At 46.0% G+C, this 25,392-nt stretch overlaps 1 protein-coding gene and 1 long non-coding RNA gene across 7 annotated transcripts in view; one reads left to right on the forward strand and one right to left on the reverse strand.

The window, feature by feature from the left end:
- The window catches only part of FYN (FYN proto-oncogene, Src family tyrosine kinase), a 212,451-nt gene extending 198,404 nt beyond the window's left edge, over positions 1 to 14,047 (forward strand). For all 6 annotated transcript variants that reach the window (XM_061428667.1, XM_061428671.1, XM_061428672.1 and 3 more), the window contains 2 exons: positions 1,370 to 1,501; positions 13,380 to 14,047. In XM_061428667.1, coding sequence (XP_061284651.1) covers positions 1,370 to 1,501; positions 13,380 to 13,588 — 341 coding nt within the window. In that variant the 3' untranslated portion in view covers positions 13,589 to 14,047. The remainder of the gene's footprint in view (positions 1 to 1,369; positions 1,502 to 13,379) is intronic.
- Positions 14,048 to 19,698: 5,651 nt separating this feature from the next.
- On the reverse strand, positions 19,699 to 24,711 carry LOC133254396 (uncharacterized). Its single transcript, XR_009738662.1, has 2 exons — positions 22,731 to 24,711; positions 19,699 to 20,799 (listed from the first exon to the last, which is right to left on the reverse strand). It is a non-coding gene; the product is annotated as an uncharacterized LOC133254396 (long non-coding RNA).
- Positions 24,712 to 25,392: the final 681 nt, after the last annotated feature.

Below are 25,392 nucleotides of genomic sequence, written 5' to 3' on the forward strand. Positions count from 1 at the left end.
TACTGTATTTAAAACAAAAAATCTAATTGCTGTAATTTATCATACCTCTGGTTATTAAAACCATGCTAATTCAAAGATTTTAATCATTTGCCAGTTTTGCACATAATGGCTTTTCCTAGAAGATACTATGAAAATTTCTGATTTTGTCAGCCTTTGTGTGATTTTTTTTAGGCATTCCTAAGTAAAATTAACATGCTTTAAACATATAATTGTGTTTACATCAGTAATAAAAATTCCTTGTGTTTCCCTTTTAGTCTGTTCAATGAAATATCCGAAACTGCTTTATAAATGCTGAGCCTAATGTGTGAGAGCACAGGCTGCTGAATCAATTTTAATTCCCCGTATACACATCTAGCTTTGTAAGGAGCAGAGTGGACCCCACCCTTCCTTTTTGATTGGAGAAAGGATTCTTTTAACAGGAGACATTTGCAAGAAAAGATTTGGCACAAAATTTGCTTCTTGGTCTTGAGAAATCAGACTCATAAGATAGTCATTGAGATAAAACCACTCTGTAAAAATTTTAGATAGCACCCTGTCTGGCTCACAGGAGAAAGACAGGGAGGTAAGCAAGGGATGGTACAGTGCAGAAGAAAAACATTCCCCAGAATTAAAGGTGGCTACTATTAGGGGCAAGGGTGGAAGGAAAAAGGAGAGTGTAGTGGGGAAGTTGCTGTTTTGCTAAGTCGTGTGTGATTCTTTTGTGACCCCATGGACTATAGCCCCTCTAGGCTCCTCTGTCCAGTGGGATTTTCCCAGGCAAGAATACTGGAGTGGGTTGCCATTTCCTCCTCCAGGGGATCTTCCTGACCCAGGGATCGAACCTGCGCCTCTTGCATCTCCTGCATTGGTAGGCGGGTTCTTTACCACTAGCACCACCTGGGAAGTCCCACATAATGCATGGGCTACAGCAAATTGTCTCCACCCTTGGGAGATGCATGGTGGTTTGATCTGGTCTTTATATACCTCAGTAAGAGGAGACTATGGTCTTTTATACTAAAGGATTCTTGAGGGTAACATTATGATTTACAACATTATTTGAAAGTGAAAGAAAAAAATATAAAAGTTTCCTAAATCATAAGTTAGCCCTACCTCCAGACCAAACCTATGACATTCAGTCAGTTTGTAGAATCAAGTTCGAAAGCCAGGACGTGAAGGAGCTTTGAAGCCCAGATGGGACTTGCTTAGGGTTGCAGAGGCAGGAACAGACGCCAGAGCTGCTCAGTCCTAGCCCGGGTCCAGTTTCCCCTCCTCCATGTCCTCCTCTCTGAACCTGATCCCATGAACACATTCCCACCTGCTATTCTTTCCCCAGCCCCACGCCCAGAGCCATGATCTCTGCCTGAGGAGTAACCAGGTGTTCTTCCTGCAGGCGCCAAGTTCCCCATCAAGTGGACGGCCCCCGAAGCAGCCCTGTACGGGAGGTTCACAATCAAGTCTGACGTGTGGTCTTTTGGAATCTTACTCACAGAGCTGGTCACCAAAGGAAGAGTTCCGTACCCAGGTAAGAGCCAGACACAGCAGAAATGGGCCTGAGTGGATGTTCTCCCAGCACTATTTGGGGAGTCCTCTTCCTGGTTGCCTTCTTAGCCCCATTTTCAGCTTTCTGCCAAGCATGGGAATTTGAAGAACATGGACAGGTATTTAGCCAGGGGAAAGCAGAAGTGGGAGCCCCCATGGCTTGTAGACAAGCAACCATCATGAATTGTGTGCCAGGACTAATGCAGTTAGCAGCTGGTGAACGCTCCAGTCCACCTCAGTCCGTGGGTTCTCTCCTCTCCCCTCTAAGGAGGAGTGTGTGTCCCTGGCTCCCAGGATAGAAATGTCACTGGCAGAACCGTACAGATGGACTTTGTAGACCCTTCTGGGAAGGAGAAGGAGAAAAGCCCCCACTGCTTTTTGATTACGCCATAGCACTGACCCTTGGCGTGAACCTGGCAGGAAGATGCCAGTACCTGCCCTCTCTGCAGGCCCTGCTCCAGGTGGCTGGAGAGAGCAGAGGCACAAGGAAACGCCACACAGAAGCCACTCACTACACGTGTCTTGGGTTTCTTGGGACTTGGGGGGTTGTTTTAGGGGGAGAGAGGGTTGACTGCTCTGCACAGCTTATAGGAGGATCTCAGTTCCTGGACTAGGGATTGAACCTGACACCCCCACCCCCCGAAGTCAGAGCCTGGAATCCTAACCACTAGGCCACCAGGGAACACCTTCACTGCACGTTTCTGAATGATTAAAATATGCTCCACAAAAGCAAGTATGTGTACGTGCTAAATGGCTTTAGTCGGGTCCAACTTTTTGCGACCCCATGGACTGTAACCTGCCAGGCTCCCCTGTCCATGGGATTCTCCAGGCAAGAATACTGGAGTGGGTTTGCTGTGCACTGCTCCAGGGGATCTTCCTGACCCAAGGATCAAACCCCTGTCTCTTACGTCTCCTGCGTTGGCAGGCAGGTTCTGTACCACTAGCACCTCCTGAAAGTGAAAGTGTTAGTCATTCAGTCCTGTCCGACTTTTTGCAACCCTCTGGACTGTACTGTCCATGGAATCTCCAAGAGTGGATTGCCATTTCCTTCTCCAGGGGATCTTCCCAACCCAGGGATTGAATCTGGGTCTCCTGCATTGTAGGCAGATTCTTTACCATCTGAGCCACTGGGGAAGCCCAAAAGCAAGTATAGTGTAAAGAAATTGGAGATTCTTAAGCCCTGGAGTTTTTCTGGATTATCAGAGTCATGCTCTCCAAAGAAACCACAGGTTAGGTGATTCAGGCTTAAATTCATTAATTTAGACAGACACTGATGTAAAGGACACTTGTGTCGTTTCACCTCAGCGCTTTAATGGTTATAGCACAGGGGCGATCTGCTTTCTGAAATGTTAAGGACATATTTTTCTGTTACTGTTGAGTGAAGAAAGAACATAGCTCCCCATCATGCCCTGCCTAAGAGAGGAGCTTTTAAAAATTAAAAAATAATAATAAACACAGTGATAGAAACGATAGCAGAGATTACTGAGGAATTGAGAGCTCTTGCAAATGCTGGGTCTGTAATCATATCTTTGCAGTCAGAGGAGCCGGTGAGGGCAGATTAATTTGTAATCCCTTTGTTCCTTTTTTGTGATTGTTTCTGGTCATCTTCGGAGAATGCAGAGAGTAAAGAAGATCTCTTTCTGGGTTGGTCGTAAGCCTCAAGACTCCTCTAAGAGAGCCGGGTTGGCACAGAGGCAAAATTTGACAAATTCCCTATCTCTGAAATGCCAGCACTGGGTGGTTAGAGGTGTGGGCGGAAGTCAGTTTTATTGATGCTGCTGCAGCGGCTGCTGCTCCCTGTGTGTGCAAGTGGGCAGCCGCTCTGGGAGAAGCCAACCAGAAGAAAGGGCTTGCCCTGGAGGGGCCTGGAACCCAGCACAGGCATTTCTGAATTGCTTCTCAAGGGGGAGAATTTTGTCAGTGCTCTGGATTTTGAAGATGTGAAGGCGCCTCTTTTCTCATTGTCTGAATTTTGAATGAATTTCTTCCTGAGCCCCCCAGGTTTAGCCACCCGATGTGTTGCGGCGGGGGAAGGTTAATGTCTTGCATTTCTGTGAAACCTTTACTTCCAGGAAGACAAAGCGGCTTTTTGTTTCTCGGGGTCACACACAGGCGCCGAGACAAAGGGGTGGGGGCGGGGGCCTGGGAGGAGGAAGGCAGGTGTGCGTTTCTGAGGGAGAGTCTTTTGTCAAGTTTGGTTTAGGCATAAAGAAAGCAGTCTCCTTTTACAACTGAGGCAGGGTTTTCATTCATTCAGCTTAGCATCGGTCAATGTGATTGTGCCTGGCGTGATTGTGCACTACCTGGGGAGCAAGTACTGTGAATAAGACCTTCATACTCTCAGCAAACATTGAGAGAGCAGGCCTGAAGGAGGATGCTGTTTTAGTTCCTGGGGGATGGAACAGTGAGTGGAGAAATAAATTCAGTCCCTGCACTCACAGAGCTTACAGTCAGATGGATGAAATAGAAAGCAGCCCTTTTTTTATTGCTTCTGTATAATTAGAGGAAATCATCTTTGGGGGATTTGATACTTGAACTCACTCACTGTGGGCCCCCAGTCTTAATCCTGACAATGAGGCAAGGACCCCGGATTCAGGTGTCTGCACACAGCAGGTCCAGAGAAGGGCTTTTCACTCCGAATCCTGTGAGGATGGCCAAGGAGTTTGACAAGAGAATTCAGTCCACTTTGTCATGCCTAGTTATACACTCGGAGCAACTGCTGATGTGCTGGGGGCTTTGATAGCTGCCCGGATTCTGTGATGGTGGCCAAGCAAAGGGGCCGTGTCTGGGAAGCTTCATGGAGAAGAAGGTACATAGGCTTTCCCCTTCACATTAAGGAAGAATGATCCCAGACAAGGAGGGATGTGTGGGAAGGCGCCAAGGCCTGGGTGGAGGCCCCTAGGATATGAGCCTGCGGAGAAGGCTGTGAGGTGGGGTTGCCTGGCCAGACCCCGTGAAGAGGGCCTGGTGCAGCCACAGGAAGGCCTGGCCCGTCTGTAGCCGGGCCCTGGAGCTGTGTCAGCGGGGAGTGACAGGAGCCCCAGAAAGCTGTTCCCAAACCTACTGCTCGCCATAGATGCTGCTTGTTTTTGTTCTCAGTGTAACTGTAATCATATTTAATTGTGCCTCGAATCTCACAGTACACTCTTCTTGAGGGAGAGGCTTTTACAGAAGGATTCCAATTACAGGATGATTACCTTAACAAAGGAGAACAATTCCTAAGGAACAGACAGTTTCTTTCAGCCTCGTCCTGTGACACCGGACAAGGAAGGCCCTTCCTGTCCTCATTCTCACTGTCTCTTGGAGCGGCCAGGTTGGCAGTGTGTGCCAAGGGGCTGCGTCTCCACTGACCAGAGTCCTTGTGGCTGGGGGTGGCACCCAGGACAGACGCCCAGACCTGTCCACCGTGGTTCCCATCCTAACTTCTCAGCAGTTATTTCTCAGTTGGCTAGAGTGTATTTTGAAGTAATTCTTGTTTCAAGAGCAGTAGGCAACGATACATTTTTATTTCATACCTGAGAACGGCCTTCTGTCATCATTACACACAGGAAAGGTACTTTGGCTGGTGATGAGGATGAGGGTCAAGGGAGAGGTGAAAGTGACTTCTAAATGGATGTTATGAAAGCTTTCCAGGCAGTTTTGCCCAGTGTGAAAGAAGGTCCAGAAAAAGAATCAGAGAAGGAACTTGGAATAGTGTTTGGAAGGTGTAACTGAATGAAGGGCTCAAAGGAGGAGGCAAAAATAAAACATGGGATTGGTTGGTTGGTTAGCAAGTTTTACAAAATGGATGATTCGAAAGGAAGGAAAGAAGGAGACTCTCAAATTGAGTGAGAGCCTGGAAGCCAAATTAAAAATACTGAAATGTGATTCTGAGATTAACAGGGAGGTAGTGGAGAGGAGTCCCATCACCCTACCAGACAAAGAAGGTTGCTTCCAAGATGTGTAACAAAGATGCTCTGAAGAACAGCTCTGTTTTCCAGATTCCCACAGCCTGACCTTAGCACCTCCTCAGCCTAGCTGTACAGCTTGCTTTACTATAAGCCAAGGCTCAGAACCATTCTTTGCATCAAGATTATACCTGATTTTGTGCCGATGAATTGTTACATATGAGAATTGAAAGTACTTAAAACTGTTTTCTAGGATTGATGCATAAAATCTGAGCAATGCATTTTAACCTATTTTTTTTTCACCTCCAAATCCTTCTTTTCTTCTTTGTTTCCACTGCCCCACAGCAGGCTGTCATCCTCTGCTGCAGGAACCCCCTTCATGGAACTTCCTATTTCCTGTCCCCCCCTCACCCCCACCATCTATCATTGTCACCATCAGAGTTATCCTAGAAACAGATCCGCTTATCCTGCCTCTACTAGTTAAAAAGTCCATGGCTTCCCCTTGATAAACTCCAGAAGCCTTCGTCTGGTGTAGTCCTTCTTAACTCTTTCCTTCAATCATTCAACATATATTTATTGAGTACCTGCTGTATGCCAGGTACTGTTTAGGTCCCCAGGAGTGTCGCAGTGAACCAATAGACAAAAGCTGTCCTCCCAAACTTTTCACTCCTCAGAGGAGACAGACAATCAGCAAAGACAAATAAGCAAAATACATTCCTCATTGGCTGATGGTAATGGGTAGGGAGGAGAGTAAAATGGGGAAGGGCAGAGAGGGTGGCAGAGGAGGACATCACCAGGAAGGTGACATCTGAGGAAGAAGGCTCAGGTTAACTGGGGGAGGAGCCCCCCTTCAGAGGGAACCAGAGCACAGAGGCTCTGAAGAAGCAGTGTGGGCGGAGCAGGCGGGCCCAGAGGCCCCAGACAGATTGGCGGGGCCTTCTGAGGCCACGGTTAGGGCATTTGCGCTCAGCGAGATGAGGGCCGACTGAGGGGCTTCGACCAGGTGACATCATCAGACGCGATGTCTCTTGTGCTGCTCCTGACCCTCATCACCAAGAGATTTCTCTCAAACATGCAAGTCTGTCTGCTCAGCTTCACTCTCTGCCTCAGAATCCATCCAACCCTAACCCAAAGTCCCCTCCTTTGTGTCGCCTTCTCCATGTCTCTTCCTGGGTCGCTCCTCTGCTCACTCCCATGCCACTAGGTACCTCTCTGGTGAAGCCCTTGTCTGTGTGTCTCTGTTTCCCAGTAGCTCTGAACCCTGAGAAGGGGGCTCCTTTAGTAGACTCTCAGTAAGTCTTAAGCAGATACATGGAAGAATGGGTGGAGGGATAAAGGGCTGGATGGATGGATGGGTGGGCAGAGGGGAAAAAATGATTAGCCCAAGAGGCTTTTAAAATAAGACTTTGCCCATAGCCTGCAAAACCTTTCAACTCTATTTCATCATCTCCAAACATAAATAAGGCGTGTTTTTCCCAGCCGCAGAGTAGCCTCTGTCCTCAAAGTTGTTCTGGGAAATTGACCCCGTGGTCAGTTCAAACACCATGTCCCAGTATCATTCTAGGCAGAATGTCCTGGCTGTTCTGGGCCCTGGCTCTCCACTGAACACCTGCTTTGGGAATTTGGCAGGATCTGGCAAAGCAGGAACATTCTCTTAAGCATATCACATTTATTTATGCATTTGCAGTGCTTTCAACTCTTCTAACAACTGACAGCTGCCTGACTTTCGTGACTGCATCTAGTCATTTGATAATGACTTGAAGAGGGAGATAAATTAGTGAATGTATAGCACTTTCCTTGAAGAATTGCAAGTCTCCACCTTCATCGTCCCTCTGCCCCACTCAGATGCCTTCCAACAGAGCCTGAGCTGTAGACCTAAATTCCTTTGTGTTCAGCAGCCCATCATCGTCACCCTTATCCCCACTGGGCCCAGCCTGATACCGGGGGCAGGTTTCTCCTGGGGGAGGAAGAGGTCAGGACTCTCCATCCAGGAAAAAGGGAATTGGGATGAAACTTCAAATCTCAGCCTAGGGTGCTTAGTCTTCTGCCTTCTGTGCTCCCATCCAAGGTCCTCAGGCTTTTCTGTTTTGGCTCCTGTTGTTCCCGCCAGAGGAGTCCTGCCTGGAACGTCCAGGAGTCTTGTTACCTCCCCCAACAAGGTTTCTCTTGGCCCACGTGGCTGGTGGAGGAGAGAGCAGACAGGGAGGGGCTCTCTGCTCCCCAGTCCTACCCCCTGCTGCTCCTGTGTACCCCTGTGGATTTCTGTGGCCTGCCCTCACCCTCACCCTCTCTGTCACTTTTTCACTGTTACTGGGACAAAGGAGCTGTTCATGATACTGGATTATCAACTTTAACTTTTGTGTGTTATGGCACCTGAGTAGCTGTCATTTCTGTGTTTATTAATAGAGTGGGCTTCATAAAAACAGGTGTCCTAAGCTTATCTGGTTAAGATGCAGAAAGAGAAACAAGAGTCATCGTTGTGCCGCCTCAAGGTCACTCCTTTATTTTCAGCTCTCCTCTTTGAGCAACATCTATCTGCCCGGAGTCTGTACTTTGATCTCATAACCAAAACCGAACTTGATGTGTCCCAGTTGTAGCCCAGTAAGATAACTAGAGCACATGGGCATCTGATAGCACGCGCTCGTGCTGAGCAAGCACCATTAACGGCACCCTCCTTCCTTCCGCCCTCCCTGCACTCCCAGCACCGCTCAGCAGACAAGTAAACAGAAGGGCTTTTTACAGGGTTTGTGTAGAGAAGCCAGGGGGAGCCTCTGACAAAAAGCCTGATGCACAATAGCTTCTAATTTCCTTTCAACAGAAAGCTCGGTTTGCAGAAGTAAGCTGCGTGTCTGAGAACCTGAGCATCATTCCCATTGTCAAAGGGCCTAATTATTCACATGGCACAAAAATCTTGCAACCCCTAGTCCAATCCAGATACAAACCTGGATGGTAAACAGCAAAAATCCCCACTTGTATAGCCACAGCCCCTGGAAGATCCGTATTAGGAAACTGAAATGGTGAGCTGTCAAGCCCAATACCCTCCGTTCATAGAAGACACTTCAGTGAGCTGAAAGCACAGTGAATATGGAGATATTCCACTGACAAAGAGAAACTGAGGCAGGGGAAGTCAATCACCTGCTGAGACACAGAGTTGAAAGAGTAAAGTGGCTCCGCAATGAAAATGGTTTTCTTAACTGTGAAAGTCGCTCAGTCATGCAGTCCATGGAATCCTCCAGGCCAGAATACTGGAGTGGGTAGACTGTTACTTCTTCCCTGGAGATCAAAAAAAAAAAGCAAGGAGACACCACTGAGTTAATATCTAGCTTAAGGAAGAGGCACAGGAAAGTGTAAAATAAAAGGAGGGAGGAGAAAAAGGAGCGAAGGGATGGAAAATACGCACACGTGAAAGCAGAGACTGTTGGCAGCCATACATAGTAAGGATTGGAAAGTGAGAGCTGGAAACTTGACCTTAATTCAGGAACCGAGAGGAAGCCAGCAGCATGATTTGGAAGGATAATACAGTCATAATGGCAGGAAGTGAATTCAGTCCACTTGGCCAGAGAATCTCAGCTGCAGGGTTTGGGGCAGACCCACTGGAAATGAGGCTACCAATGACCATGTTTGAGAGCCTGAGATGCAGGGTGACAGGAGGCCCCCATGGAAGGTGCAGGAAGAGGTATCTGAAAGTAAACCCCGGCACAGCAGACTACACAGGTGTTCTGTGAACTGAGTCCCACTGGGCTATGTGCCCTGTGAGAGTGACCTGTGGAAATGGTCCATTTTCCTGACTGACCACAAGGAGAGCAGAAAGGTAAGGAACCACTGAGGTGGGGGCAGAGGAGGACAGGCTGGAGTGAAAACAGCCAGTGTGTCTGCTTGCTGGTCACCAAGCCCTGTGCCCCTTCTCTGACGTGGAGGTTGGGATCCAGGCAACATGCTTTCGGGAGCTTTGTTACCATGACATGGTTGGATGCCACAGGCTGACATAGAGCACCCTCCTGTTGAAAAACACTCTCTATTGTAGCTTCCACTAAGAACTGTTGTTGACAAAGTTTTCCTAAAACATACAACCATGTTTTAAAGTTTCTGCCTCTTCAGTTTCTCCCCTAAGAAGGAAAATAATAGGCAGAACATTCCCAGGCAGCCTCCTCCCCAACCCCCACCCGCTTCCTCAATTGGAACTAAGATACAAAGATTCTTCCCTTTGCCCACATCCCTCAGGACTCCGCTGGCCTCCCTAAACTCAATGTTGTGTGTGTTCCCTTCCCAGTCCCTGGCCCTCACCTTCCCTGATGGCTCAGATGGTAAAGAATCTGCCTGTAATCCAGGATACCTGGGTTTGATCCCTGTATCAGGAAGATCCCCTGGAGAAGAGAATGGCTACCCACTCCAGTGTTCTTGCCTGGAGAATTCCATGGACAGAGGAGCCTGGCGGGCTACAGTCCATGAGGTCGCAAAGAGTCAGACATGACTAAAGCAACTAACACTTTCACTTTTCTTTTTTTTTTTTCCCACTTTTTTTTTCACTTTCAAAAAGAGCTCATGAAATAGTAGTATGAAGAGGAAAATCCATTTTTACTAAAAAGCAATTCTTACACGTGATTTTTCAAAGTTCTTATAGCCAAGAATACTCTTTTTTGAAAAAAATATGGACACAGCCCACTTACTTGGGCTATTGTTTGTGAAGTGAAAAGTGACCCAAGCCTTGCTGAGCGAGCATCTCTTGGTTGTGCAGTTCCCACTGCCAGGGACCATCATGAAGGAGCTGGGTCCACTTCTGGCCTATGGATGCTTGGAAAAGATCCAGTCCCATTCAGACTGTCATTGTCAGCCAAGTGCATTGTCTTATATCCCACTTTTCTGGCAAAACTGATGTTGGTATGTTTCTTGTTAGCCTGGTGCGTCGAATTGGTTTTGTGTGCTCTTCATGCTGGGAGAACCTGGGGAGTGGCATGAGAGCGGGGAGAGGAGAAACAAGAAGAGGATGTGGGCAGAAAGGAGGTGGAGGGCATGGGGAGGAGCTGCCGGCGAGGCCAGCTGGTGATACCACGAGGGCCAAGGCCCAGCTCCATCCCTGGTCCCAGCTGCCCTGGGGAGCAGGCTGCCTCGCTAAATGCTACATGTTGAGGGTCGAGCTGTGTCCCTGACTCAGGCAGAGCACTGGAAAAACAGGCTTGACTCAAGTGGCCAATTAAACTTTCCATTGGTGAAGACTGGATCAAGACTTAAAAAAAAAAAAATACATGAAATCTTTCCATTTGAGTAGTTTGTTTTTTAATGACAAGAATCCTGTAATGACATAAGGGCTGCAGAGCAATAGGAGAATGATTAGCTAAGCTCTGTGGTGTGGTTTTGGATGATCCCAGTGCCAGAATGAAGCATTAGGAGGAGGCATTTGGGTTTGGCGGGGGGTGTAACCACCTCCAACAGGGCCTGTCGGACCTTCTGAGGCTCAGACCGCCCACCTGTCTCTCCTCCAGTTCTCACAGACTCCTGGCAGGGTCAGGGTCAAGGGGGACTTCTGCAGGTTCAGGCATGTGTCTTCTGAGATGTTAAGAAACCAAGGACTGCACTGAAATACAAAGCACACACTTTGGAGGAAGCCAGTTCTGGTACGGGCTCATGCTCTCTTCCTAACCTTTCTGGGCTCCGGGAATGTGGTGGTTGCTGTCCACTCGTGCCAGAGCTTCACAGCCAAAACCCTTGGGACTGGACAGGCTTCACAGTCAGATTTGGTTTTCTTTTTCAAAGTCCATATAGTGCTTAGACCATAATTTGTATAACACCTTAGGAGGGTCTTGGGCTGCACTCTGTGTTCGGATACATCCTTAATTCTTCTAATATGTATAAATGAAGAAAAACAGTCTAGCGCCTCATACCAGGTCAGGTTTTATGGCCAAATAAGGTGAGTTCAGATCAGTTTGCTGCCAGGGAGGTTCCCAGAACTTGTGCTTTGCAGAGCTTGTTGTATTGGGGGTTGTGGATGAGGAAATGCTGGCCCTTGTCCCTTGCCCTGTTTGTCCAGAGCCCTGCGGGACACTCCAGTGGCAACCTCAGCATCTCCCCTTGCTTCCAACCGCCCCCCCGCCCCACCCTGACTTATCAAAATGAGTTTTCAGTGGTTGGAAGAGGACGTAAGGTAATTAACTACAGAGCTGACCAGTCATCCAACTGAAGAGAGCCCCTGTGAAGTCAGGCATGGTGTGGAAGAAGGGGACCCAGATTCAACTACTGAGCCTTTCTCACTAAAATAAGGGTCACCACCAAAATATGAGCAGAGTTATGTTAGAAAATTAAATTGAAGGCCTACTTCAACACAGCAGGAATAATACACAGATTTTATCACCTCAGTGAATTACAGTGGCAGAGAATAAGAAAGCATCCTGAAAGGGTTTGGATAAGCATGTGACTGACAGGGCTGTGGTTGACAGTCACGGGAGCTGGAATCAGCCCAGCTCCAAAAACAACAACAAAGAGAACTGGCAACAGATCGCAGAATCTGAGCGATTCTGGGGGACAGGGGGACAGGGTCGTGACCTGGCCCTGCTGCTCTGGCTGGGTGGTTCTGCTCAGCGGGTTGCCGTCTCCTCCAGAAGTCGCAAAATGTACGCACTGTGTCCTGCTGATCGGAGCCCTGAGAGCCAGGGGAAGAATTCCAGGTTTCTGAATGGCTGAAACTCGGGTTTTTGCTTTTATAAATTAACTGGGTCAGAGGTTGGAGAGGATTCCAGATTATAGGCTCAGGGCCAAGGAGTAGCCAAAACATACAAGGGCTTGGCAGGCGATGGCAGAACACGATACGGCAGAAAAGGGAAGCAAACCAGAGAAGAGAGCCTGGCAGTGATTGAGAAAGGGGTCAGGGCATTCAGCTCCCCCGTCCACCCCTCATGTGGTATTTCCTGTTCTGTTGAGAAGGCCAGCGTGCAGGAAGGCTGCACTCTCCAGAGGGCTGGCAGTCTCCCAGAACGTCTCCTGTTAGCTCCAGGCATCCCGAAGTCTCTGTATCAGGCAGCTCCCCCAGAGGGTCACAGAGGTCTCCGTGATTGATGGCCTGTCTGAGGTCATCAGTAAACAGTGCCCTGTCTCCCTGTCAGAGTCATCTTAACCCAGGGCACCTGGGGGTCACTGGGCTGGACAGAGCCCAGAGTGATGGCGTGATGTCGGATCTCGAATGGCCAAACACTGAGAGTTTGTCCAGGCGCGAGGACAGCCAATTTATGAAGTACATCAACAGAGCTTATAGGTCCTGTGAACAAAGGACAGTTTAGTTTTCATTCCCTGGATTTGTTTTTATCTGCTTCATTCATACTTTTGTCAGCATAATTGATGTATAATTTACATACAATAGAATTCTACAGTTTTAAGAATTCAGTGAGTTTTGACAAACATAAACAGTCACACCTCCATACTCAGGGTATAGAACATGGATTGGCAGCCTGCAGCTCCTAGGCCAGATCTGGCTCCCACTCTGTCTTTGTTTTCTGCATTTTCAGAGTTGTAGAAAAATAAATAAAATGAAGGATATGCGGCAGAGATAGTATGCAACCTAAAATCTTTACTGCCTGGCCTTTACAGGGGGGGTTTGCTGATACAGAACGTTTCCCTCACCCTTGTGTTCCCTGCGGCCTCTTTGCAGGATTGCCCTCCCCGTCACCCCTGGCAACCACTGATCTGCTTTCTATCACTATAGTTTTTGCCTTTTGTAGAATTTCATATAAATGAAATCATGCAGTACGTCGCCTTTTGTGTCTGGCTTCTTTCACTTCTAATGCTTTTGAGATTCACCCTCCAGGGCTTCACGTGTGTCAGTAGGGGAGTCCTTTTTTATTTCTGAGTGGTGAGATAGCCCATTGAAGACAGGGTTCGCCTCTGGGTGAGGTGGGAGCACTCAACATGTTTTAACCACCTGTAGGCTCCAAGGAGAAGAAAGAGAAGACGCGGGGGCGCCCGCTCTCATGGCCCTTGTCTTTGCAGGCATGAACAACCGGGAGGTGCTGGAGCAGGTGGAGCGCGGCTACAGGATGCCCTGTCCACAGGACTGCCCCATCTCCCTCCACGAGCTCATGATACACTGCTGGAAAAAGGACCCCGAAGAGCGGCCCACTTTCGAGTACCTGCAGGGCTTCCTGGAAGACTACTTCACCGCAACAGAGCCTCAGTATCAACCCGGGGAAAACCTGTAAGACCTGGGTCTGCAGAGAGAGGCCTGGTCCCAGAGGCTTCCCCGCCCCCTCCCCATTAGCTTTCAATTCCATAGCCAGCTGCTCCAAGCAGAGCAGCCAGAACCGTCCAGGATCAGATTGCATGTGACTCTGAAGCTGACGAACTTCCATGGCCCTCATTCATGACACTTGTCCCCAAATCCGAACCTCCTCTGTGAAGCATTCGAGACAGAACCTTGTTATTTCTCAGACTTTGGAAATGCATTGTATCGATGTTATGTAAAAGGCCAAACCTCTGTTCAGTGTAAATAGTTACTCCAGTGCCAACGATCCTAGTGCTTTCCTTTTTTTAAAATGCAAATCCTATGTGATTTTAACTCTGTCTTCACCTGATTCAACTAAAAAAAAAGTATTATTTTCCAAAAGTGGCCTCTTTGTCTAAAACAATAAAATTTTTTTTCATGTTTTAACAAAAACCAATCAGGACAGGTGTTTGTTTTTTTTTCTTTTTTTATAAATATGAATATATATAATCTATATATCCCTGTGCATACACCATGTGGGTGCTAACATGGAGACCATGGCCAACGTTGGCCACAAAGCTTCAGGACCCAGAATGAGGATTTGACTGGAAAATCAACATAAAAGCACTGGTGTAATTCTGAAAACCAGTGGCCTCGCTTTTTGGCTTTTGCAAAACGTGTTTGTTTGTTTGGTTTTTTTTTGGATTGTACTTTTTTGGTTCATGACTGTGCCTGTAGATGGCTGTTACTTTGACTCTTTTCATCGGGGCCCAAGCTGAATTCACAATTTCTTTTTCCAGTATTTGCTTCAACTTACTATGATTTGTTCTTGAAACTTAAAAGTGAGCCTCTTTAAAGCAAGCAAGTGGCCAGTACCACCAGGGAAACTAGAGGATGGATACCACACAAACTTCTTGTATAAAAACATGAATGCTGAAATGTTTCCAACTTTTTTAATTTAATAAACCTTGTAACCACATTTAAATGGTCTAAAATCCATAGCATTGTAGTCATGGCAACATGCTAAATTTTCTCATACAACTAAACCTTACGGGAAGGTGAGGGAGGGGTTGTACATTTCCCATTGTAAAATAAGTGTTTGAATGTTCTGTACTGCTAATGAAATGACTTTCTCTATGTCCAGGAGTCCTCCAGTGAAATAACTATGCACTACTTTACATTCATGAGGATGCACCAAAAAAAAAAAAAAAGTATTACGTTTTTAGTTGCTGTTTGTACCAACCTTGAATTACAAATGTTTAACAACAACAAATCAAAAACCCTATTTCTATTTGAGTTTTTAATACTGAGTAGCAACTCTGAAGTCTTAATTCCTTTTTTGTTATTTCTTTGTGAGTTTACATTTTTAAATTGTTTCACTTTCTTAATTTAGTAATTAAAAAGAGAGCATTTTACATTTGAATTTTTTTTTTTTGTTCATTTGTTTAAATCATGGAAGGTACCCCTGGGGTGACACATGTGTTCCACACCCAGTGGTAAGGACTCACCTGGAAATTTAACCATTGTGCAATGACTTCCAAATGACAGAAACATTCAGAACAGCTAGAAGGAGGGTTTTTTTCACCCAGAAAGCCTAGACCATTGTCTAGTTAATTCAGAGGATCATTAAGGCAGGAGTAGACATACAGTAACATTTTAATTTATCAGACATTTTCTCTTAACTGGAATTTTCTGTGTCCCCGTTGTAGAAGAATCTTTCTCCTCCTGGAGTCAGTACATGCTTCCCAGTGCCCCTCCACCTCTGTAGTGAAGTTGCTAAGCAGGGAAACAGCTTGGTGTGGCAGATGGGGCAGGGGGTGGACGGGGCCAGCCTGGCTCTGCCCTCCTTCAGCTGCTTTCATTCGACAGTCACCTGAAGTCGCTCCCTTTCAGGTCCTGTCTGTAGAAATGAGGGAGTTGGATGAGATTTGCTATAGGTTCCTACATCTGAGATCCTGGGATTCTAAGATCACTGAGGTCATGTGGAATTATACAAAGAGGACAGTTTTCTTGGTGATATAGCCTTTATATGTTTAGAAAGTTTCCAGCATTTTTTAAGTGAAGCAGCGATTTTTCTGACTAACCCAAGTTTTTAATGGCATTGGTTTGGTATTAATACAATTGCTAAATTGACAAAATTTAATAAAATTTCAAATATCTTTTTACATACAATTATTATCACAGTACTGGGCAGTTTTTTTAAATACTGTTCTAGACGTGTTTAAAGATGTAACTGTGTTTTTCATCTTTACATCCCAATAGGTTGGATAATTTTCAGGTACTCTCTAGGGAGGTTTTGTGTATGTTTCTGACTCAGTCATTCAAAAAAGATCTGAAAAAGTCACAACAGCCTGTTTTAGACAGATTTTTAAAGGAAAACAGTCTCTTCAAAGTATAGCCTTTAATTCATCCATTGAGTTAACGGTGAGTTCTCTTATGTGAAGCAAAACTCAAGACTTTGGCTAACTCGAGGACACACTTAAGAAATGCATCTTGCTGGAACTGTTCTGAAACAGAGTATGGTTGCAGAATAAAGGTAAAAGTAGCCATGAATATGAAGAAATCAGAGACATTTCAGGTGTTTTCTTCCAAGCAGCTTATGAGTTGTCAAGAGATCTCCCTGATGCAGACTAGTCCAGGCAAATGAGACCTCACTTCCAGGGAGTCCCCACACCTCCCAAAAGGTTTAGAAGTTTGGGGAGAGGAAACTGAACCCACTGACCCAAAAAGTTCTCTTGTATCTTGAAAGGTGCCTTAGTGGCAAGTGATGGTGAAATGTCTGTTTTGTCTTTTATAACCTGGCAGTGAGTAAGGATTTGCTCTGTTCCCTCAGGAAAGCTGGCATCTGGCATTGCTGGGCTGCACAGGGAGGCTTCCTAATAATCTAGCTGATTCTACTTCCTTAAAATCAAATTGTAAACCTGCCGGAGAAGACGACTTGACAAAGCTCAGATGCTGTAAATGAGACAGAGTGATTTCTGTTCAGCCATGCTCATGCCTCGCTCTCTCCTCTGAGTCTGCTTTGTTACACGTGTACTGATGGGCCAGAAGGACCTGAGAGAGGACCGGTAGAGGCCGGGTCTCCCCTGTGGTAGAGCATTAAGGTGTAGACTGAAGCCACGATGCATTTGGCTCTGCCTCGTTCATGGCAAAGAAAGGTGTATGAGGATCGAGGCACTTCCACAAGAAGAGTGAAGGGTGTTCACAATCCCTCCAATACAGCCACACAACTGAAGATTCCCCGACAAGCACAAGAGGGTATTTACCTGCCTTGAGAAAGACGGGAATCCTCCTGTGGCTAAATCTTGGCACCAGAGGATTTTTCTAGTAGCACTGGAGCTGCAAAATCTTACCTGAAATTTCCCTATGGGACTTTGAGAATGTATACCATATTAAATGGCATGGTTCTTTCATGAGTGCTGGAAGAAGGTAAGGTTTTCTGCAGGATTCAGAGGAGGACGGACTGAAGCCCACAGCATGAGGTATGTCATCTGCTGTTTTGTCACAGCTCTGGACAAGAGACCTCACTTGACAAAATAGGAATTTCCTAACAAGTTGCATTGGTATAAAATGGCGTTCGGTCACTTCGGTTCTGAAAGGTATTTTAATAGGTTTAGATAAGTTTCGTTGGCTTTCTTATCACTATATATTATATGATTGGAATTCAATTCGGTGATTAAAATATTTGCTGGAAAGGAAGGAGAGAATAAGCAGGGAGGGAGGGAGAGAGGAAGTAATTGAGGGGAAGGAAGGGGGAGTGAGGAGAAAGGAGGTTCAAACAAATTCTCACTCTAAAAATTATATTGTAGGGTATGAATTTACTAAGGCAGGTACCAATAGTATGTTTATTTCATTCCTCAAAAATAGATTGCAACTCCAGAGAAGAAAACAATGAAAAATTATCTTTGCGATATCAAATGAAGCTTCACAGTTTATATATATACCTAGATTCTCAGAAATTTTTCACAATAAATTCCTAAAGCATACCTCTTTCTTTCCAAACATGCAAAATATTCAGAATCCCATGGGTGGTGATGGAGATATACCTTATTTTTTAAATTAATTCTGGGGACTAGAAATAAAAATAAGTGGCTTTCCAGTGTGACAGGGATGATTCTATGGAGACTGTGATCAGTAAAAAATGACTGCTCCCCCAGCAGCCAGAATACTATGCTCCTTTCCAGAATACTTCTCTTTAATAATACGTTTAATAATGTGACTCGTCTCTTAATGCATTTTCCCTACCAGATTATGAGCTCCTTGAGAACAGAAACTGCCTAGCTTGTTCATCACTCTACTCCTGCACCAAGGGCAGTGATGGTAGATGCTGGCTGGTAGATGCTGATGGTAGATGTTGGCTGAGTGGGTGGATGGCTAGATGGATGATGCCATCCTGGGGGGTGAAAGGTACATCAATGAATAACATAGTTACCTTAGGGCCTGCTAGGCACCCTGGGATTTGCTGTGAGCTGCCCGAGGCACTAGCATTGCCATCGTGAATGTGTGCTCGTGACTTGAAGACCCAGTCTGTAGCTTGAAGTGAACACCATTAGTGTTTCCTGAATCTTCCCCCGGAACTCATCCACACATCAATGGGAATGAACCTGTACCCCTTGGGACCTGGGGCCTTCAAAATCTCATTCTAACGTTTGTGCATTTTATGAAAAAATTGATATTTTCCTAAGATACCCATTTTTTGTCTTCACATAGAATTCTTTTCCCATCCTTCAGATTGTGCATTGTTAACAAGTCTATGGCTTGTAGTATGCCTGGCAAAACTCTGCCATGACCCGGGGAGTCCATATACCCTGCTTGAGAATCACAGGATGAAGATCTTGTCCATAAGATACTACTGCTAACATGGAAATATTGTAGTTGGGAGAGGTAATCTTAACCAAACTAATATAGATTCTCTGTATTTGATTCCCATTTTTCACCCAGCAAAGAACAGCCCCCTGACTGAGAATGGGACAGAAGATGGGAGGGTTTGATCATAGGAAGAGGAAAATCATCCAGAACTGCCTAGAAGTGAATGTCTGATCAGGTCAGCCTGCTGGTCCAAGATGGCAGCAAATTGGGGAAGACAAGCTAGAGACATTGGACAAAGAGGAAGAAACCAGAACTGGGGTGAAAGGAGCCCTTTGCTGAGGCTATTCAAGGCCATGGGATGGCCACCAAAGAGATGACTTTGGTTATGTGTAAGGACTTCATTTCTTCTGCACACATTTTTTGAGTACTTATTATGGGTTAGACCCTGTGCTTAGCACTAGAAAGCTAAGGAGACAATTAATCTTCCCAGTCTAGTTGCTCAGTCGTGTCCAACTTTGCAACCCCATGAACTGTAGCCTACCAGGCTCCTCCATCCATAGGATTTCCCAGGCAAGGATATTGGAGTGGGTTGCCATTACCTTCTCCAGTGAGATGGAGGTCCATAAAAGATAGTTGCAATAAGCTCTCTGTTAGGAGGAAACAAAAGGGGCAGCAAAGGAGTGCCAAATGGCCCAGAATTGGGAATTCAAGGGAGGCTTCCTGGAGGAGTGGGTGCCTAAAAGACAAGCAGAGATGGATTATGTAATGCTTAATGATAGGCTCAGCATTTTTTGCCTTGAGTTGTATTTTCTTCTAATCCCCAATCTCAATCAGGGGCCAGCTCTAAATACAGAATGTGCTTTGAATATAGAAGGTATTCAACAAATGCATCTAAATGAAGAGAAACCAAAACCAAGCAAAAAAAATCTAATTCTCCTTCCTCCCGCTCCCCAAACACAGACATTAAAAGGTATGTAGGTAACATCGTTTATTCTGATTATTGTGCTGCTAACTACCCGGATGGGAGATAATACTGTAAAAGGACAGAATAAGGTTTCCGGCAGGTTTTTGACTCCAGTATCCTAGTTGGAATGTGGTTTGAACTATATAGAGTATGAGAATAAGAGAATTGCAGGACTTGTACACTTCCCTCCTAAGAATAATTAGTAGGGGGTTTTCTCCCACTGGTGACCCTGTTGTCATTCATTCTTCCCCTCCCATTTAAGAGGCTATTTTGTTTGAATCATCAGGTAATATGTAAATTCATGAAAGCAGGTATATATTAGCAGATGCAAGGCATTCTGGTTGGTTGTTTTGTTTATTTTTTTCCTTTAGTTAATTATCAAGTGCTTGCTCTGTAATAATCAATGAGCAGCTAATTGGAAGTAAGAGGGAATGAAATGGGTATTATTCAGATAGTGTTTTTAACAGAAGGCATACAAGTAATACTGTGGGGAACTATTACTAAATAGCAAGAGATTTTATCATGTGCGTGTGTGTATGTGTGTGTGTGTTTACAAAAGGATCCATTTAAAGCCACTCAGAAACTAAAGCCAGATATGTGAATCCTTTCATTCTCAGACTCCTCCCAAGGGGTAAGTGCTGGAAGATGACAAGAGAGAAGCGGAGCCCCTAGAGATCGCCCTGGAACCAAACCACCGTAAATGGAGCCGGGAGGTCTGTCAATTCCCAGAGAGCAACGAGGAAATGGTAAGCAAATGGCGGCAGTTGCCTAGAGAATTAGGGAATGAATAACAATGCTATATGGTAAATTAACCATGTTACATTGTGCACAGCAAAGTGATGGAAAAACCCTGTTAAAAATTGAATAATAATTTGCCCACATCATTTACGTAAAATGCATGATTTTCCTACTTCAGTGGACTTTAGTTTGATTTAAAATATGAACAACTCCAGTCCTGTTCACCAAAGCATAGTTTTTGAGATAATTGGGAAGGGGGAAAGGAATCAGACCATAATCAGCACAATCCTATGTGAACCACTTCACCTCCCGCCTCACCTGTGCGTTTCAGAAAATATTTGTTTATACGTTCCTGAAGGTCTCTAAGTGAAAGTGCAGGCATTCATCACTGTCACCACTATCACCAAACCATGACCTCACCATGTTCGAGAGGGGGGAAGCAATGCTTCGTTCTATTCAATATTTTTCTGCTCTAATTCAAATAAGTACTTATTTCTGGATACTAGGGAAAATGGAAACGTAGCAAAGCTGTACTTAAAACAGCAAGCCAGGAACAAAAGCAACATGTGCAGCCGAAGGAGACCTTGGAAGATGCGTAGATAAAACAAAAAGCTGTGCTTGGCTGGGACTCTGTTTTGGAATCAGATGCAAAATGGAGACCGTTGTTCCAGTTGTAAAGATTTTGCAGTCCATAATATCTGGAATAGAAAGGCATCATGTCATCTACCTTGACATTCAGAAGCTGTGCTATTGCTATGAGTTATGATACTTGTTCCTGAACCAGAGTGGTCAGAGGTGGGGTGGAATTCCTGTGGTGGACCAGAATTTAAGCTCCACTTAAACAGTGCTTTCCCATGACAATCACTGTCCATTTCCTTCCCCCACCTGCCCCCGCTCCCCACCCCCACCAGAACCATAGAAGTTTTATTTAGATATTCACTCATTCTCTTCATCCCCATCTCTCTACAAAGGGCCATTATTTACTTATTATATTCAGCCGTTAAATGTCAACTTTTTAGGACAAATGTATAGCTGACTCTCTCTGCTTCTCATGAAGACTCGTTTTGTTGGCCAAATCCTATTAAAGCCTCGCTGACCCCAAGAAGTTGAATCTGAACCCCACAAATCTCAATACTTTTTATCTCTTGGGTGCTCATTTTGGTTGAGCAAAGGGGCCTCCCTCAATTCTAAGACTCCTCCCCACTTCCTCCTTTTCCCCTAGTAACTCTTGCCACTGGCCAAAGATTTATTAGAGCCTAGTTTTGTCCCTATGCCTCTTGCCACTAGCTATAAATTGCCTTTTTGCAAATTAGAAAAAGCTACCCTACCTCAAGACACTTTGCTGCCATCTGCCAGAAAACTATTGTAATAAATATGCCAAGAGCTCATGACTAGAATGTGAATGGTGCCCCCTAGAATCGTGCAGTATACAGCTGGCACAACTGTATGTGACAACCCTGTACTTGGGAATCGCCTGAGCTATCCTGGAAGCTGGTTGTATAAATAAGAACACAGTAGGTCAGTCTTGCCTTTTTATGACAGTTGGCAATTTCAAAATCTAAATCACTTGGCCATGATCAAAAATTACTGAGAGGCAATTTCTGGAAGAGACTGAGAGCCCCTAGGTAGCAGTACTCATAAGAATAAAGGGTTCTTATTCAGCCCGAGATTTGGCCTACTGGCTGGGTATATACAGCCCAAACCACCTTGGCTTGATTTTCAGGAAGCATCACTGGTAAGTCTCAGTGTTGAGGGTACAGGAGGAAAGTGAACTTGGCTTATGTTTAAGTCAACCTTTCCCTCTCCCTGGCATTGGCTGCTTCATTCTTGTTGATCGCCCATCTGTTCCCCTCCCTCCTTCACATTCAGTATAACCTGCATGTTCTAGTGATCTTTTGCCATGAAACAAACTACCCCAAAACTTAGCGGCAGAAATAGAAGCAGTCATTTATTTTGCTCACAAGTCTGCAATTTGGACAACATTCGTCAGGGACATCTCTGCTCCACCTGGCATCAACTAGGGCATCCCCGTGTGGCTGGAGGACCTGCCTTCCCAATGGTGTACACACGGCCCCTGAGTTGATGCTGGCTCCTGCCCAGGAGTTTGGCTGGGGCTCTTGCCAAGGGCTTTGGTTCCTCTCCACTTGGGCTCCCAGGTGGCTGTGGGGGCTTGCTCACACCATGGAGCTCATGCTAAACCACCAGTTGAACCATCCCAACTGACTCCTCATGAAGCAGAGACAAGCTGCCCCTACCAAAAGTAAAGTGAAAGTGAAAGTGTTAGTCACTCAGTTGTGTCTGACTCTTAGGGACCCCATGGAGTGTAGCCCGCCAGACTTCCCTGTGCGTGGAATTCTCCTGGCAAAGACACTGAAGAAGATTGCCATTTCCTTTTCCAGGGGATCTTGCCCCCACCAAACCTTGCCCAAATTTCCAATTTCTGAAAAAAATAAATGGCTGGTTTTAAGCCACTGAAGTTTGGAGTGGTTTGTTTTGCAGCGATAGATCACCAAAATGCACAGGTGGAATATGATGTGGATCCATTCCTACATCTTCCTATGATGCCTGTAGGTGCATGGAGTAAAGGAAGCTAAAAAAAAAAAAAACTACATTTCCCAGACTCTCTTACCATGAGGGTCATGAGTGTCCGTCAGGCCATCCTAGTTAGACATAGCAGCACAGAGTTTGGAAGGCAAAAGTGAGACAGAAGCCAAGTTCCTACAGGTTTTGTGTGTTTTCTGTTGGAAAGCAAGGCCATGGGGCCACCGACGTCCAATCTCCAGCTTCATGGGCGTCAGGAGTCAGTTGAGGTGGCAGTGGGTCCTGCATGTCCCAGCATGCAGGCAGATGTTCCCAGTTGTCTGACCAAATGCTGTGGTATTGCAGCCACCGTGTTCTTGGGGTCAACAGTGCCAGCGGCAGCCCCTGAGTCCCACCTTCCTGAAAGTAAAAGATGTGGCAGTGGTGAGGTCAGCTCTGCCACATTCTGGGGATCATTCCTAGAAATCCGGCATAGAGCCTTCTTTTCCAGCCATTCAGCAAGTTTGTAATTCCACCTTTTTGCTTAAAAACCCTAGTCGGGTTCCTATTTCCTATATTAATCCTTCAACTTATGAATCCTGCACACTGATCCCTTCTCAGCCACCACTGTTCTTCCTTGCTTTCTCTCATGTACTCACTCCTTTGACAAATATTTGTGGCATACCTTCTCCACCTAGACAGCATATTAAAAAGTAGAGACATCACTTTGCCAACTAAGTTCCATATAGTCAAAGCTATGGTTTTTCCAGTAGTCACATACAGATGTGAGAGTTGAACCATAAAGGAGGCTGAGCGCTGAAGAATTGATGCTTTTGTACTGTGGTGCTAGAGAAGATTCTTGAGAGTCCCTTTGACAGCAGGGAGATCAAACCAGTCAATCCTAAAAGATCAAGCCAGTCAGGCCTAAAGGAAATCAACCCTGAATATTCATTGGAAGTTCTGATACTGAAGCTGAAGCTCCAATACTTTGGCCACCTGAAGCAAAGAGCTGACTCACTGGAAAAGACCCTGAAGCTAGGAAAGACTGAAGGCAATAGAAGGGGAAGACAGAGGATGAGATGGTTGGATGGCATCATCAAGTCAAAGTACATGAGTCTGAGCAAATTCCTGCAGATGGTGAAGGACAGGGAAGCCTGACATGCTGCAGTCCACGGGGTCCCAAAGAGTCAGATACAACTGAGTGACTGAACAACAACAACTCCACTGCCAGGCACTGTGCTAGGCCCTGGAGAAGAATCTGTGAACTAAACAAACGTTGGCACCACCCTCATGGAAGGAACCGAGACACAGACCCAGAAACAGCAAACTGCAACCCTCAGGCCAAGTCAGCCCCTACCCATCTTTGTGGAAAAGTTTTCTTAGCACACCACCACGCCCATTCACTTCTGTCTTGGCTCTGGCCAGTGTTTCGCTACAATGGCAAAGTTGAACAGTTGCAACAGAGACTCTATGACCCACAGAGCTGAAAATATTTACCACCTAGCCTTTCATAGAAAAAGTTAGCCAACTCCTGCATTAAACAAATAAAACTCCAAGTCAGGCTCCTGTTGTACCCACATCCAGTCAATCACTCTGTCAGTTCTGCAGGCACACACGCCAAGCTCAACTCTGAGCACTCCATGAGAACCATCTTACTTAATTCTCACAATAGCCTTTGGAACATGCTGTTAAAATCAGAAAGCGTGGGGAGAGGCTGGGGTTGGGGTGTCTGAGTAGTTGGTAAAGCTTTAATGGAGATGAAAATCCCAGGAGGAGGAGCTAAGAGTAGGCAGAAGCTGGTGGACTCGGTGTAGACTCGGGTGGGTGAGGCCCCCACGGACACCTGTGAGAGGCTAGTTTTCGGTGTAGTGTGGTGGGGAAGCATGATTTCAAGTCTGGCCTGATTTCAGGGTCAAATCACAACTCTTCCACTATTAACTGTGTGGCTTTAGTTACTTCACATCTCTAAGCCTCTTAGCTTCTGTCTCCTCACAAGTCAAGTGGGCTCTTGTCAAACTGAAGTAAGGGAATATGCATGCAGCCTCGAGCATAGGGCTGGATCTGTGGAAGATGTCGGATCCATGTGGGCCCCTCCCCTTCATCTTTGGTCTGTCCTGTATGTGATGGAAAACTACCCTAAAATCTCAGCTGACATTGTGTTATTCTCCTCATTAGAAAACATGATGGCTTCCACCGGCCCCTGCTAGTGGAAGGAGACACTAGTTTGGAAAGGCTGCCCAGCACACGCCTCCTTAAACTCCTCCCCGCCCCTCGCATTGCATTTTCTATTGAAAGTCAAGTTTTTACCATGAAACCCTCCTGATTACCAAAACAGCTGATGATACTGGGGACAGACGCCTGACAGGGGAACCAGTCCATTGACTGGCCACTAGCTAATGGAACTGTGTCCAAGAATCAAGAGGCTCTGGTAATGGATGCTGGGCCTACAGGTTAGGTTGAGTCAGGATCAGAGATGGCCCCATGGAGAGCAGAGCAAAGCAGTGGCTAGAGACCACCGGCCACCAAAGAGTGAATGGCTGGGAGCAGCTGCCGCTCAGCTCCTCCATCAGCAGATCTAACACTACTTCCAGAGAAATACGCCTTTTCTCTGAGATTCCTCAAGCCCCTGCAGACACCATTTGTCCCTTGAGCTATTTCCAGGGAGTATAGGCCCCTGCAGTCCTGCTCCACCATTTGCTTCATCTCTCCTGCTCCCTCCACCATCATCCCTGCCCTGGATCCTGTCTGCGCTGCGCTGCCCACGACTGTTC

This window comes from Bos javanicus, chromosome 9 (genome assembly GCF_032452875.1).
Source record: "Bos javanicus breed banteng chromosome 9, ARS-OSU_banteng_1.0, whole genome shotgun sequence".
NCBI lineage: Eukaryota > Metazoa > Chordata > Mammalia > Artiodactyla > Bovidae > Bos > Bos javanicus.